The sequence below is a fragment of the Myotis myotis genome, unplaced genomic scaffold (genome assembly GCF_014108235.1).
Source record: "Myotis myotis isolate mMyoMyo1 unplaced genomic scaffold, mMyoMyo1.p scaffold_m19_p_1, whole genome shotgun sequence".
In the NCBI taxonomy this organism is placed as follows: domain Eukaryota; kingdom Metazoa; phylum Chordata; class Mammalia; order Chiroptera; family Vespertilionidae; genus Myotis; species Myotis myotis.
The window spans coordinates 220,002,343-220,019,577 of record NW_023416313.1 but is presented as its reverse complement, the minus strand read 5'-3'; the positions used below and the strand labels follow the sequence as shown (position 1 = coordinate 220,019,577).

General features: G+C 39.7%; 1 protein-coding gene across 9 annotated transcripts in view; it reads left to right on the top strand.

Moving 5' to 3' along the window:
• YY1 (YY1 transcription factor) overlaps positions 1-17,235 on the top strand; it is a 33,102-nt gene that overhangs the window by 1,831 nt on the left and 14,036 nt on the right. For all 9 annotated transcript variants that reach the window (XR_004968819.1, XR_004968826.1, XR_004968822.1 and 6 more), the window contains exon 2: positions 15,583-15,745. Coding sequence is in view for 3 of the 9 variants with exons in the window: in XM_036317164.1 (XP_036173057.1) it covers positions 15,583-15,745 (163 nt within the window). In the remaining 6 variants the exon portion in view is untranslated. The remainder of the gene's footprint in view (positions 1-15,582; positions 15,746-17,235) is intronic.

Below are 17,235 nucleotides of genomic sequence, written 5' to 3'. Positions count from 1 at the left end.
GTTAGAGGAATGATTTAAATAGAAGGTAAAAAGATTGCACTGAAAAGCTGGTCTGGTGGTATCTATTGAAAGCCCCAAGTTGAGATAACTAATAACTAAAGCTGTTTGGATGGACCTGTGACTCACAACTCAGCAAAGGGGATCAGAGCTGCTGCCATAATCTCAATAGCAAGTGCTAACAGGCGCTGCTCTGCATTTCAGAGGGCCTTTAGTTTAGCAGGAGCTCTAAGTTAAAATGAAATCTCTTTACTTTAGGACCTAATGATTATCAAAAGATGCCTTCTGTATGTTTTGGTAGCTCAGAATAAGTGCCCACTGAGTATATGTTTTTGCACTAATAGGCATGGAATAAGGGAGGGAGAAAAGGTGTTGGTTATGTTGAGTGGGCTGAATGGTGGATTTCTTTGAAATTTGCTATTTAGGTAGAGATATGTTAACCACGTAACATTAAATTTACTTTTTCTTATGGTATGATCATGTTGGTTTTATGGTAACTTAGAAAACCAGGGAATTTTACAGATTCTGCATTTGAACTTACCAAATTGCTAACCTATTTTGAAGACCTTGAAATTTTGATAATGAGGCTTTACTTGATGAAGTGGTACATATCAAATCAGTCAGGGAGGAAAGTCTCAGGGCTTGACTAATGGGAGTTAATTTACACTTAAGTCTAGTTTAAAATTCATTACTATCCATGTGCAAGCGGCTGCTTACCTGGTTGCACAGTATGGGGTAATTGTCTCCCCCACTCCCTCCCCCCCCTTTTTTTTTTTTAAAGAATGTCTGGTGTTACAGAGTCCTCTGTGCATAAAAGGTGGTAAATATTTGATGGCAATAACATAATATGGCCTATTTCCTAACATGTTTTTTGGTAAACTAGCCCTCTTTTTGTGGTTTGGAATTATTGCCAAAGAGAAGCTAAATAGTTGGGAATTAGCTATTACATGTCCCAAGTTAAAAATTCTGCATACACTGTAGTTTCATCTTCAGACCTGAAATAAGGAGCTAATTGATAAGAGGTAAGAAATCAGCCCGGCGAGCATGGCTCAGTGGTTGAGTGTGTGGACCGATGAACCAGGAGGTCACGGTCGGATTCCTGGTCAGTGCACATGCCCAGGTTGTGGCTCAATCCCCAGTGGGGCGTGCAGGAGGCAGCTGATCAGTGATTCTCTCATCATTGATGTTTCCCTCTCCCTCTCTGAAATCAATAAAAATCTATAAAAGAAATCAAAGCAGGTTATTTGTTAAGCTGAGAGCGAGCGAGCGCACGCGCAGGCAATGTACTCACTGCTTCACATACTTGCTCTCATTTGATCCTAGTCTCGAAAGTTTCAACTACACTAGAGTTTCACTAAAACATTCTTTTAGGTTGGAATGAGTTCTGTGAGGTGACAGTTTTGTCTAACCCCAAGTTCTTAACACGTTAAGCACCATGTCAGTCTCCGGTGACAGACACTACTTTCTTCCAGGAGACAAAACAGGCTGGGCGCTTAACCTGTTAATAAAAGTAACTGTATATATATATAGGGTCATATTCTCAGGACTCTAGTTACTTATTAGTGCCTTTTGGTTTAAAAAAAAAAAAAAAAAGCTGAATGAGGGCCCCGCATGTTTGTGGAAACCAAATATTTGGGTTTTATCGGTTTCTTTTGCTTATATTCCATCTTTGATTTACCACCAGAGTAACAGTAATACCTATGGTTGATGCCTTTGAATTGGACAGCACTAGCTATAGGGTAGTTTTAGATCTGAAAGTTATAAAGTCCTTAGATATCTGCTTTTTCCTTTTTTAAATTGATATAATTCACATATGCACAGTTCAGTAGTTTCTAATATATATTCACCAGGTTGTACAACCATGACCACTATCTAATTCCAGAACATTTTCATCATCCCAAAGAGAAACACCATACCTGTTAGCAGTCACTCCCCATTTCCTTCTCCCCCCCAGCCCCTGGCTACCACTAATCTGCTTTCTGTCTCTCTGGATTTGCCTGTTCTGGACATTTCATTTAAGTGGAATTATATAGTATGTGGCCTTTTGTGTCTGGCTTAGTCTGTTTTCAAGGTTCGCCCATGTTGTGGATGTACTTTTTATGGCTGAATGGTGCTCCATTGTATGGATAACAGGACCTTCTTATTTTTCACATGAGACGGTTAAGGCCCAGGTAAGGCTGAACACATTCAGTATTTAATCACAGTTCAACTATGTTTTCATTATTTATTTATTTTTTATTTCAGAGAGGAAGGGAGGGAGAGAGAAACATCAATGATGAGAGAGAATCATTGATCGGCCGCCTCCTGCACGCCCCCTACTGGGGATAGAGCCCGCAACCCTGGTATGTGCCCTTCACCGGAATTGCACCTGGGACCCTTCAGTCCACACAGGCTGATGCTCTGTCCACTGAGCCAAACCAGCTTGGGCAGTGGTTCTCAACCTTTTGGCCGTTTAAATACAGTTCCTCGTGTTGTGACTCAACCATAAAATTATTTTCATTGCTACTTCATAACTGTAATATTGCTACTGTTATGAATCGTAATCTAAATATCTGATATGCAGGATGGTCTTAGGCGACCCCTGTGAAAGGGCCGTTCGACCACCAAAGGGGTCGCGACCCACAGGTTGAGAAACGCTGAGCTAGGGCTTTTTTTTTTTTTTTCATTATTCTTTTTAATGTATTTTTTTATTTATTTCAGAGAGGGAGAGGGAGAGAGAAATATCAATGATGACAGAGAATCATTGATCGGCTGCCTCCTACACTGGGGATTGATCGAGCCTTTAACCCGGGTATGTGCCCTTGACCAGAATCAAACCTGAGATCTTTCAGTCCGCAGGCTGACACTCTAGCCACTGACCCAAACCGGCTAGGGCTGTTTTCATTCTTAATTCATCGCTTCAAGGCCCATGTTTTCTTTTCCCCCCCTGGCATATAATTAATGACTGTTTCAATATTTGCCTGATTAGGGGCACAATATTATTCATCACTACTGTATAGGAGCGACATACTATTTATGGAGCTTATTGTAAACTAAACCACTTAACTAGAGCATTAGGTGGAGTGGGGAGGCTAATGATAAAAGCTGAGTATTTAAAACATTTAGTTTTGAGAAAGACCTAAGAAGGCTTTAAAATCTTGATGTTTCAGGTAGTTAAAAATTGTGGCCTTCACTCAAGGCTGTTGATGTTTTAATTATCTTGTTAGAACAAATACAGAAGTGCTTTGTGCTGGATTGAGCAAAACATCTAAGACCAGAAAACTTTTGATACTTGAATCAGTATTCTGAAAGAGAATGGATATGTCTTAAAATGTTTTCAGTGTTTCCTGGCTGGCATGGCTCAGTGGTTGAGTATCAGCCCATGAGCCAGGAGGTCACTGATCGATCCCCAGTGGGGCATGCAGGGGGTATCCGATCAGTGGTTTTTTTCTCATCATTGATGTTTCTCTCTCCCTGTCCCTTCCTCTCTGAAATAAAAATATATTAAAAAAAATTTTTTATAATGTTATGTATTCAAAAAATTCAGGTATGTCAACAATCACTAGTTGTACACATTTGCCATTCTTCTGTGGATTTTCAAGTTCTTTTTGGCCGTGCTATTTATCACTAAGTAGGAATGCTATAAACATAAATTTCCATGGAGCAAAGCCAAAGAAGTCCTCTCCAAAGTAATGACGTCTACGTGGGGCAGCCTAAGTCAGATCCTGATTCCTGACCTGGTAGCTCTGGAGGCCTGGTTTACTGATAAAGCCTCCACTGTCAGACTCCCCAGTCCACATTATTAACCCTTTCTTCTCCCTCCCACCTTCAACAGCCGACTTCCCTTAGTGGGGAAAGAAGAATCCATATCAGGAAAAGGTCAGAGCTCCTGACCTACCTCCCGGCATTTTGGGCTTTTGGAAGAGAATAAATAAAATAATATTTTGAAAGTATGCCAGACTCCTTTCTGCTTCGAAAGGCGGTTTGGTTTTTTAGGTTTTTTTTAGGTCGGTTTGGTTTAAGGCAGCGAAATTTAGGGCCCATAACAAGTTATTAGCCAAAAAGAAAAGGGGGCGGTATTAGAACAAACAGTTCTTAAGATCTGCTTTTTGTTGTTATCTCCAGATCTGTTCTTTCCAGGTGACCATTTTATGAACCCTGCTCTAACTGCTTCCCATAGGAAGAGTGTGCAAAAGTGAAAACTTTTTATAATTTTAGGATCTGGACATTTACCCGTGAGTTGTATTTAATAATAATGGATAAATACTCAAACCTTGTATATTTAAAATTTGCTGTCTTACACGTAACTTGGATGTTGAAAATAACACACATTTCCCTATTGTTAGCAAAACATTAGGAAGATGTGGGGAGGTCATGGAAGTTAATGGACTCTGTTGTATAAATTTGTACCTTCCTGTGTATGGTGGGCTTTAATTTCAGTACAGGAAAGGAACCGTTTCCAAGTGCTAAGTATATTGTTAGCAGGTCCCATTCTATTAAACTTAGTGGTTAATTATCAATAACAGCAAGCCCAGTGGTTTGGGGAATCATATTAGAAACCATCAGATTTCCTCTTTAGAGGGCACTGACCCAAAGTATCTGACCTTGTTATATCTTAACTTAGGACCTTGGGATCTTTGTAAAATGACTTGTTTGGAGTAGGGGTATCCCTAAAAGCATTTTCAGTTCCTTTATACCAAGGAATTCTCCTTTCCGAATTCCTCTGACAGTAGGAAACAATATACTGTATTCCATTTCTTAAAGCATAGCTCTTTAATTGTGAATATTAGGAACTCTCTTGAGTAAAATTCTTAATCATTCATTTACTTAGTCTTACTTAGACTAAACGTTAAAACAATCTTAACTGGTTGTGATGGACTTTTTTTTCTTGTATAAATATGGTTTCTATATTAAATAAGTTTTTGTAGATTTTTAATAAGGACTAAATACAGACCTCTGGATTTCACACACACACACAATCTATTCTTTTCTGAATTTTCTAAGACTTTGAAATCAGTTGACTTCATTCCCTGGCTTAAAAACCCCTCACAACAATGAATATGTGTAATGCCACTGAGCTATAGACTTAGAAATGGTTAAAATGGTAAACTTTATATTTTGTATGTTTTAACACACCCGCACCCCACAGACATCCCATTATTGTCAGGAAAATCCAAACACCTTATCATAACCTGCAGGGCCACACATGATTTGGCCCCTGTTTCCTTCTCTGCTCCTCCCTCTACTCCCATTATGCTCCAGCCTTCCTGCCTTCTTTCAGTTCCTTACATTTGTTTCTTAGCACTTGCTCTTCACCTCTGCTTCCAGTGCTCTGAGCCAGGTACTCCCATTCTTAGTGTAACCTTGTTTTTCAAGTCTCAGCTCTAAGAGGCCTTCTCTGCTCATTCAAATTAGTGTGCACACACTCTGTCACTCTATCTCATAACTGTTGTTTTATTTTCTTTGTAGCACTGTCTACAAACATCTTGCCCTTTTTCTTTTAATTTTCTTGTCTACTTCCTCTAGAGCAGTGGCTCCCAACCTTTTTTGGGTCATGCCCCACGTAAGCATCTCTGAAATCCTGATGTGTCCCCACACACACACACACCCTCCACCCCCGGTGACATATAATTCTTATTATTCAAAAAGTGAATTTCTATTCACGTGGAGGAACCCTAAAAGGCCATTAACTTGGTCTAAACAAGCTTCCAAGGAACATGGCATCCATGAAAGAGAAAAATAAAAGAACGAAAGGACAGTTGAAGTATGAGGAAGAAATCACTAAGAAATTGTTAAAAAATAATAAGAAGTGATATGAAAAAATAGCAAATAAAGTTTCAAAACATAATAGAGAACTCAAATGCATGAATATGTCACAATATATATTTATATTCTGTATATGAGGCCCCTAGAGCCATAAAAAATGCAAAAAAAATCACTGTTAACTCGTTCTTGAATTGCCCCCCTGTGGGAACCACTGCTCTAGAGTGTAAGCCCTGGGCTATAACCCTGCAGCCTTAGAACAGCACTAGACACAGAATGTTCTCAGCAATTAGCTGAGTGCACAGAAGTGCACAAGGCAGAATCCTAGCCTGTAGACCCAAATGCCACACTTCTCTATTAAGACAGAGGTGGGAAAGAAATGACGATGAGGAGGGGTCGAAAAACCTTCCCTTTTTAGAAAAGGCATGGACTTCAGAATCAATCCTAGATCTGTGACTTACTGTGCTTAACATTACTTGTTATTTCTGAGGCTTGATTTCTTCAACCAAAAAACATGGGGTTAATATCTTAAAGGTTTTTGCTTGAATTAAGGAATGTGATAGTTGCTAGCAGAAAACAGGTACCAGGTACTCAGTAAATGATATTATCCCTACTTAGGGTCTTCATTAGTGGGGGAAAGTGGAAACAGCTTATGGCTCACTTTTGCCTATTGCTTAGCAGTGAGTCTCAAATATGTAGCTTTATCCCATTTAAGTGAAGGAGGTAGTAGTGGTGGATAAGGAATGTCATTTTTGCTAAAAGTAACCTAGAATGGTCATACCAAAGTTAATGGACTAAAATAAAATGGAAGGTGTGGAGAAATAAAATCTAGTCAACCCATAAATAAGTAAGTAAATAAATAGGTAAATAATTGTGAGAATTGGTAAAAATAGAAAATCAGGTTCAGAAGAAAGGAAACATTAGGGTCCATCCTGGTCAGTGCTCAGTGGTTAGAGCATCACCCTACGTACCAAAGGGTCTTGGGTTCAATTCCAGGTCAAAGGTGGTGCGCATGCAGGAGGCAACCGATGTCGTTGATGTTCTTCTCTCTCCCTCCCTTCCACTCTCTCTAAAAAAGCAATGGAAAAAATATTCTTGGGTGAGGATTAACAAAACAACAAAGTAAGGAATATAAATAAGGAAACATTAGGGTCAACCCTAATGAGCTTCCTGGCAATCAAGGTACAAAAGGAAACCTTACTACTGTTATCTGATTCCAAGATGGGAAAATATTATAAGGAAAATCAAGCTTTACTTAAGACTGAATTCTAAAATAAACTACTTTATATTTGAAGGGGACCACTGACTGGTAGTAATGCACAGATTCCCACCAATCTAATGTCACATTTCACACACTTAGAATGGCCAAAAGATTTAAAGTGTAACCTAACTGAAGATTGTCTATAATTTTCTGTGTTTTTTACTTGCTTACTACATTCTTTAAAAACCATTAAGCATAGTACCTACTGTGTCCTTAAACCCAGGAGGGAGGGAAAAGTGGACTGAAAGAGTTTTTACACACTCCTCTATTCCAGACAAAATGGTTGGCATCAGTGTGTTATCTTGTCTCAACCTTATAAGGTAGGTGCCATTCTCTTTATTCATTACCAAAGAAACCAAGCAAGGTTCATGAATAGGAAGGAAAGGCCTCTTGAAGGAAAAAGATCTTTTTAAAAAATATTTTTTTATTTTTTTAGAGATAGAAGAAGGGAATGGAGAGAAACATTAATGGGAGAGCATAACATCGATCAACTGCCTCCTGCACATCCCCTACCAGGGATCAAGCCCCCTCCTGGCCTGGATGCCCACTAACTCTGCTGGCCTGGCCTCCTCCTAACTGCTACCCTGCCGGCCTGATCACCCCTAACTGCCTCTGCCTCGGCTCCCGCCACCTCAGCTCCCGCCACCTCAGCTCCAGCTTTGTCCAGAAGGAAGTTGGATGTCTGGAAGATGTCTGGTCGACCGGTCTAATTAGCATATTACCCTTTTATTAGTATAGATTTTCAATATATGTATTTTTAAAATTTTTAAAATTTTTTTATTTTCTTGTTTAAAGTATTACAAATAGTAGTACATATGTCCTAGATTTTCAATATCTTTATTGCTTTCAGAGAGGAAGGGAGGGGGAGCGAGAGATAGAAAAAATCAATGAGAGAGAATCATTGATGGGCTGCCTCCTGCACAACCCCTACTGGGGATCGTGCCCGCAACCTGGGCATATGCCCTTGACTGGAATTGAACTCGGGACCCTTCAGTCCGCCAGCCGACGCTCTACCCTCTGAGCAAAACCAGCTAGGGTGAGACTCCACTTTTTAACCTCTTCTCTGGAGACCTGTAGAATGCTCCCAGCCTTTTCATTTAGTTCCTTAATCATACCTTTTGGACTGTAAATTATTTTGAGTCTCTTTGCTTTGCCTCTCAAACTAGACTTTCAGTGATTATAGCTTTGTTAACAGAGAAGGAAAGATATATATGAGAAATGGACTTACACAACTTTTCTACCCTTTGAATAGTTTCATATGCAAGAAATAGAGAATATCTTTAAAATGTGAATGAATTGATTATTTAATTTCTGAAATAATTAAAAATGTGTGTCCCATTTATGGGTGGCATTGGCTAGCTTTTCCACGTTCCATTTTAGGCCATTAAACTAAACTTTGGTCTGATTGTAGCAGGTCATTTGTGTTTGACCAGAGGTTAGTGACATAACCAATCCACAATTTTGATGAGAAGTTATCAATATAATTTCCCCCACCACCCTACTATCCGTATGAAGCAGTGCCTTGCATTCTCAACTTTTTTCATATAGGAATTGTGACATTGGTTTTTTTTAAAAAATATTTTTTATTGATTTCAGAGAGGAAGAGAGAGGTAGAAGCATCAATGATGAGAGAGAATCATCGCCGAAACCGGTTTGGCTCAGTGGATAGAGCGTCGGCCTGCGGACTGAGAGGTCCCAGGTTCGATTCCGGCCAAGGGCATGTACCTGGGTTGCGGGCACATCCCCAGTGGGAGATGTGCAGGAGGCAGCTGATCGATGTTTCTCTCTCATCGATGTTTCTAACTCTCTATCTCTCTCCCTTCCTCTCTACAAAAAATCAATAAAATATATTTAAAAAAAAAAAAAAAGAATCATTGATCAGCTGCCTCCTGCATGGGATTGAGCCCTCAACCCAGGCATATGCCCCGACCGGGAATTGAACTGTAACCTCCTGGTTCATAGGTCAACGCTCAACCATTGAACCACGCCAGCCGGGCATTATGACGTAGGTTTTAATTTGCTTTGCCCAGTTGAGTTCTGGTAATCACAATTTTATTTATTTGTTTGTTTGTTTGTTTGTTTGTTTTCACAATTTTACATTTAAGTTAACACTGGTTATAGAAACTCATTGCAGTGAAACTTCTAATGTGGATTGACCCTGTCTTCTTGAAGCAATGAAGGGATAGTTAACTAAGTCCACCCTCTAGGAAAACTCCAGAGAGGATGTATACCTAGTATACACACAGTTGACCCCTGAACAAGAAAAGGTTATGGGTGCCACATCCGCACAGTTGAAATTCCACGTACTCCCCACCTCTGATAGAAAACAATAACAGGTATTATTGAAAAAATCTGCATACAAGTAAACCTGTGCAGTTCAAGCCTATGTTGTTTAATGATCAACTATAAAACAATTTTTTAAAGCAGATTTAGATACTTTGCTTCATTAACATGCTTTACCTAGATGGGTATTGCTATCACCCCATTGCCAATAAGTACAGCTCAATAATGTACATAACATTTGACATTGAGAGTGGATCAGTTAACACCTTCTTTTCCCTCTATATGGCAAATCTATTTCCATAGAAATGGATATGTGGCCAGTGCAGACAGCGAAAGTCTTCTTCATTTGAATGCATATTATAACTGTAAAACATTTTACAATAAAATTGTTTTTTAAAAAAAAAAGAGTAACTTTTCACTACTATATTTTTTGAACATATGGTCTGTAAATTTAATAAAATATTAATTTATGTTTTAGAGCATCAAAAATTTCTATTTGGCAAAGATTTCTGGAGATTTTCTTTTGCAAAAATCAAATAAAATGGCCAAGTAATAACAAACACTGCCATTATTTGATCTGTTATTTTAATATGTGCCCATCTCTTGCTGAAAATGAGACAAACATTGTCTTTGATTTCTCCTGGCCAAAGAACCCAGCATCTTTTGTCATTTCTCTGGCAAGCTCTCTTCTTCAGAATGTGAATTTTTTTTTTCTATGTAAATAGTTTATTTCCTTGCATATTGTTATTGAAGAGTTAACAACCCTCTTTATAATTTCTGTGCATCAGTCTTCAAGTTTTTCAAATTTACTTCCAGGTAATTAATACACTGCTTATTAAGTAATAAGTAAAAAACATGAAAGTGTACAGTAACCACAGCAATTATTTAGAACTTAGACCAACAAGATTTTTTTAAGGCAAGAATATTATATCACTGACATTTAGAAATGCATGTGTATGGTGATAATCAAAAGCAGACTGACTTCTAATCAGTTTTTAAATTATGCACAGACCATGCTCTTACTGTCTGTACTTGGAGAGACTGCCTTCACTGTGAACCACTTGCACTTGGTGTGTCACTGAGTAAAAGTCTCAGTAGACAAAGCTAGTTTTCTCCCTACATCTGGACATATCTCATCAGTCTCCTTTGCAGAGTCTTCCTCATTCTCAACATTGGAATTATCTGGATTTTGATTCTGAGTTCTCTCTTTGTCAATATATTTTTCAATAGATAATATTCTGTATTTTGGTGGCTTTAAATACAGTCTGTATACCATTGATTCCCATATATTTTTCCAACCTAGATTTCTTCTCCCCCACAGTTGCATCTCCAAGTACCTCCTTGAGGTCTGTCCACTGGATGTCACACAGATCTCAGTGGAACTCCAGACCTGGTCCTGCACAGTCTCTCTTCCCCCATTGTCCTCCATATCAGCTGATGATACACCATCCTCTAAGAAATGGAAACAAGAAACTCAACATTCTTATCCTACCCCTGGGCATCAAGTCATTGCCCAGTCATATTTATTCCTCCAAAATAAAACTTCACTCCACTCTGTTTTAAAGACTTGACAGACGTTGTCCTTTTTGGTAGTAAACCCCATTGTTTAGTAATCTCCCCATCAAAAATTGTTTCTTTTTTTTTAAATAGAAGGCTTGCCGCTGTGGTTTAGTTCCATTTTCTCCTAAGTGAAATCTCATTAAATAGACCAAAGGTCGCCCTAACTGGTTTGGCTCAGTGGATGGAGCATCAACCTGGGGACTGAAGGGTCCCAGGTTCAATTCCCGTCATGGGCATGTACCTTGGTTGTGGGCACATCCCCAGTAGGGGGTGTGCAGGAGGCACCTGATCGATGTTTCTCTCTCATTGATGTTTCTAACTCTCTATCCCTCTCCCTTCCTCTCTGTAAAAAATCAATAAAAATATATTTAAAAAAAAAATAGACCAAAGGTCAGCAAACCTTTTCTGTAAAATTGTTAGATAGTGATATTTTAGGATTTGAAAATCCTGCAATCTTTGTTGCAGCTAATCAACTTCATGTGTCATTGTAGCAGGAAAGCAGCCATAGGAGGTATGTAAACAAATTAGTATGGCTGTTCCAATCAAATTTTATTTATAAAAATAGAAAGTATATTTGTACACCGTCATTCTGTTATTCACAGTAGCTAAAAGATGGAAATAACCTAAGTGTCCATCAATAGATGAATGAATAAGCAAAATGTGGTATGCCCACACAGGTATATTATGCAAACATGAAAAAGAATGAAATTTTGATACATGTTACAACGTGGATAAATCTTGAAAACATGCGCAGTGACATGAGCCAGGCACAAAAGGATAAGTACTGTATGGATCCACTTATAAAAGATACTTAGAATAGGTGAATTCATAGAAACAAAATAGAATAGAGCTTACCTGAGGCTGGAGAAGGAGGGGTCATTTTTAATGGGTACCAAGTTTCTGTTGGGGCAATTAAGTGATGGGTATAGATCAGCCGTGGGCAAACTACGGCCCGTTTGAAATGAATAAAACTAAAAAAAAAAAAAAAAAAAAAAAAGCGTACCCTTTTATGAAATGATGTTTACTTTGAGTTTATATTAGTTCACACAAGCACTCCATCCATGCTTTTGTTCCGGCCCTCCAGTCCAGTTTAAGAATCCATTGTGGCCCTCGAGTCAAAAAGTTTGCCCACCCCTGGTATAGATAGTGGTGATAGTTACACAACATTGTGAATGTACTTAATGCCACTGAATTGCACATTTACAGAGAATTAAATATTATGTTCATATCTTTTACCAAAATTTAAAAAAAGAGGATAAAAAGGAAACAATGAAAATGAGGGGTGTGGGACAGGCCAAGCTTGACCCACAGGCTGTTCCTGGAGGTTGTAAAATCTTGCCAGCTCTGGGTTTATTTTGTTCATTAAAAAAAAAATTATGGAGTTTAGAGAGAGAAACATCAATTTGTTGTTTCACCCACTTACGCATTCATTGGTTGACTTGTGTGTGTGCCCAATGGGGATTGAATCCACAACCTTGGTATATCCTGACAACGCTGTAACCAGCCCAGTCACCAGGCCAGGGCTGTATTCTAATTCATCCCCACCCCCATGCTTCATCTTGAATATTAAAACTAAGAACTGAGCCTTAAATATTTCCTCATTTGACTTCTGTTTGTGTCACTCCAAAAGTCAGATACTGAAGCCCTAATCCCTAGGGGTAGGGCCTTTGGGAGCTAATGAAATTATGAGGATAGAGCCCTGGTAAATGGGATTAGTGCCCTTCCTTATAGGAAGAGACAGGAATTCTGGGTATGTGAGGACACAGCAAGAAGGCATTTGTCTAAAAACCAGGAAGAAGCCCTAACCGGTTTGGCTCAGTGGATGGAGCATCGGCCTGCAGACTCAAGGGTCCCAGGTTCAATTCCAGTCAAGGGCATGTACCTTGGTTGAGGGCACATCCCCAGTTGGGAGTGTGTGCAGGAGGCAGCTGATCGATGTTTCTCTCTCATTGATGTTTCTAACTCTCTATCCCTCTCCCTTCCTCTCTGTAAAAAATCAATAAAGTATATTTTTAAAAAAACAAAACAAAACAGGAAGAAGAGCTTTGCTGAGCACTGAATTGGCTGGCACCTTGATCTTGAGAACAGAGGGCAGAAACTGTTTTGTTTCTGGCTTTTCTTCCTGAACAGCCAGAAATGGAACAGTGCCAGGCACATAGGAGGCCCTTAGTCATGGTTTGAACTAATACAGTGAGTGATTCAGCTGTGACTTCTTTATGCCAGGAGGTCAGTCTTTTTCTGCCCCAGCATACTTGAGATGTGCTCTCATCAGTAGCTTGCTCAGAGCAGCAGTGTTTCTGAGTCTTGGTATCATTCTAATATCAGAAATATAAAACATCACTGAAGAAAAATAGCTTCCCTGCCCACCAATATGTTTCTGTGCCACTTGAAAGTTGATGCATAGTAGCAGTCGTGTAAGTTGGAGAAATTGGAGGTGAATTGCCTCAGCCCTGAGAAGAGGAATGAAAGAATCTGGTCACAGTGCAGAGCCCCAGCCTTGTGACTTACGATCAATAACTACATTTCTTGAACTTGCTTATTAAAACACCCAGCCATTGTTTTCTTAGGCCCCTTCATTCCTGGATGGATATTCTTCATCTCTCAATGGGTAACCCGGGAGATATTATCTAGTTCGTTTTTTGGTTTGTTTTTGCTAGGCATTGTGCCAATTGGTTTATTTTATTTTTCCTTTTTACTAATTTTATTGGGGTGACACTGGTTAACAAAATTATCCAGGTTTCAGGTGCACAGTTCTAGCTAGTCCTTTCTAGTTCCAAATAAGAGACAGCTGAGTGTAATGGCTAAGCACACAGGTCTTAGACTTCATGAGTTCATATTTGCTACTGACTTAACTTTTCTGTGCCTCATCTTTCTCCTCTGTAAAATGCAGTTGCTAATTTTCCCACTTCGTAGAGTGATGTATGTGTGATTAGACTAGTGCCTACACACAAACATTCAGTGAAATGTGTGCTACTGTTCTGTTCTGCAATTCCTTGTAATGACCAACAAGAGTTCCTGAAATGGAGAGTGATGGGCAAAGAGAGGTGCTTAAAGTTTAAAGCAGTTGTATTCTGTGCTTTTCATTGCTGAGGGGGACTGAACTTGAATCAAATGGACCTACGTTCTACCTGTTCTACTTGTATCTTTCCCTCACGTCTGGTGTCAGAGAGCAGGGTGCTAAACAGCTATGTGCTGTTTTTGGTAGTGACATTAATTGCAGAATTTGGTTTGGTTTTTAGTCATGGGTTTTAACACCGGTGGAAGGTAATGCAAGAGTTGGACAACCAAGCTTTCACTTCTGAAAGTTCTAGTGTTCCTGCTTTTTGTGAATCACTTTGGTGGAGAAAAAGAACATTTCAGTTAACATTGTATTTTTGGAGCACTTGTTTTCTGCTTTTAGGCACCAGAGTTGTACAAGGCTGGTTTGGTCTCTGGGCTTTCCCTCCAGTGTAGGAGAGCAGGCTGATAAAAACTCACAACAGCATGATTTTAGTGTTTTGGCAGTGTTATTAGCAATAAATAAATACAGAAATTGAAAGTAAGAATGGGAGGCTCGGAGGTAGGCTGGAATTAGAGCGAGGGAGAACTTGCCAGGCACTTGTGAATTAACCTGTGGGAAAATGGCTGGTTGGAGTATGGAGAGCACGTGTACAGGAGACATAGAGAAATAGAGGGTGAGCCTAGATGTGTTAAAATGAAACCAGACAGCATAGGACCCAGAGTGCCAGGCTGAAGTAGTTTATACCTCTGTTGAGGCACCACCAGTGAAAATGTATCCGCTTGCATTTTCTGTATCAGTTTATCCTTTGGAGCATCACTAGAGCAGAACATGATTTTGAAGCTCAGTTAAGAACTTCAGTAGTCATTTTAGGCTTGAGGTAATAACTAAGTTGATGGTGGTAGGACAAAGGGAGAGAAGACCTTTTCAAAATGATCAATAGGATTTGATGTCTGTGATACAGGAGATTAATTATGGGGATCAATATTCCTTTACCCTGTTGGATTTGAGATGATGGTGACACATGAGTTAGAGGTGTCCTACATTCTTCAAGCCAGGTGCTCATTGAGGGCCAATCGTGCAGACTTTGAACAAGGCTCTGCAGATACATGGGGTCAGGACTGACCAGCACCCCTGTCCTGGAGGGGTGGCAGTCTGGTGGAAGAGCTGACAACTATTACACAGCTATAGTTATAAGTCGAAGTCAAGAGCGAGTTGCAGAGGAAAGGCGCTGAGCCATGGTGCATTTGAGGAACTAAAAGGCCAATGGAGCTGAGAAGAGTGAAGAATGAGGAGGCTGGAGAGGTAGGCAGGAGTCTACCTAAGGTGAAGGCTATAAAGTGAGACTTGTTGCAATGTTGGTGGTTAACAGGAAATGTGTGGGTAGACCAAAAGCAGAACTCTGAGAGAGGTGGTAGGAGAAGCAAGAAGCTGAACATAAGCCAGAGAGAGAAGTGGATGAATCCAGGGAAGCAGGTGCTGGGGAACCGCCCTGTGGGCTGGGAAGGAGCATTCAGAGACAGACCGGCTGGGTTTGGCATTGAAGATTTTGGTGACTTTCAAGCAAAAATGGGATTTTAAGAGATTAAGGAAAAAAGACTGGGTGCTTAAGAAATTGAGTTGTGGCTATAAATCTCCCATTTAAGAAGCTGCTAATGAAAACACTTTATATAGTTTTTAAAATGTATTTGCCCACATAGACATTTTTACTTAGCTAAGATCATCTTTTGGTGTGCTTCAGATGAAAAAAAAGATATTGACCATGAGACGGTGGTTGAAGAACAGATCATTGGCGAGAACTCACCTCCTGACTATTCAGAGTATATGACAGGAAAGAAACTTCCTCCTGGAGGGATACCTGGCATTGACCTCTCAGATCCCAAACAACTGGCAGAATTTGCTAGGTAAGTTACAAGAACTTTCTTTTCATCTTACTTGAGTGTTGCCAACTGTATTTTTGTGTGCCTAAGTTACAATGGTGGTTTGTATTTTTGCTCTAGGGAAACATTTGAAAACAAAAGCAGTTGGTTTTATTTTTAATAGTAACTATACTGTTAATGTGAGTGGCACCATTTTAGATCCTTGAAGACAATAAGATGAAGTAAATACTCTTTAATTCCATAAATGATTTTGCTTGTGAATAAATAAATTGGACATAATTTGTTTGGAAATGGGTATCTTTATACCATCCCCTGGCCTGCTCGTGTAAGTTTCATATGCAGTGTGTTGTCCTGGGCTAAGCCGCAGGAGACCTGGGTCTGTACTACTATGTACAGCTGACCACGAGAGAGGATTTCATGCATTCATGATTCACTGGGGCACTAGGGAAACTCCCATCATTTTGTTAATGTAAGCTGGTGGATAGGAAGAGTTCAGGTATTCATGCTTGGGACCCTATGACTATGAAGAGGTGAGCAGCAAGGACGGTCTGAATCCATTGGATGTTTGTTTTTCCTGAAACAGGCTGAGCTCCCTATAGAAGCCTCTGCCCTTTTTACATTATTTATTTTCCGTATTGTTGGGCAGTTTTTACAGAGATGTAAACTTTTAAGTAAAATGAAATGAACTAATAAACTCTGGAGCAGAGTGTCCTCTTTTCCCTGCCTGAATGGAGCCTGGACCCACCCAGGAAATTTAAGGGCTGGGTCAGGAAGAAATCTGTGATGTTACTGTCTTAAGGACAGAGTGGGGCACCTTTTTTTCTTTCTCTCGAGAGCAGAGTGGAGTAGGAAGGAGCTGGAGGCCCTGGAGTCTCCCAGTGTCTCCTCCAGGCCTGCCAAAAAACAAGGTGGGCGACCTCTTGCCATTTGGAGCCTCAGTTTCCCCACATGTTAATAAATGAGTTTAAGAATTCCATTATGTTTTAACAAGGGTTCCAACACTGTTCTCCTGTCCAGTGAAACTAGTTATAGAGAAAAATATACACATCAATTTATTTCTAGTTTGTTATGGCTTAACAAAAAAGTTAAGACTCAGTACTCATGTTAATGACATTGTTCCAGCTGTTAAACTGCCATTCATATTTTAAATGCTCTGTGTCAAATATTAGCCACCCTCCACCCCAGGACAAATATAGATGGAATCTGTAGGATACATAGTCATTAGTGAGATTAGAAATTTGGGGGAGATTAGGGCAGATGTCATGCCAATGTTTAATATTGCCATGTGTTCTTAAAGTTAGTGACCTCTTCCTTATGGTACTCAGAATCTAGTGAGATATGATATAGGCTCTACCCCAGGGCTAGAGATAATGAGACACTGGGGTCAAAGAAAGTTTTGTGGCAAGTGGCATTTGATTTGGGCCTTAAGAGCACTGAGCTTTGATGGGTAGGTGGGTGGGGTTTCTGTGGTGGGCTGCGTGCTAGATTGGCACGATCATGGTGCACACATTCCA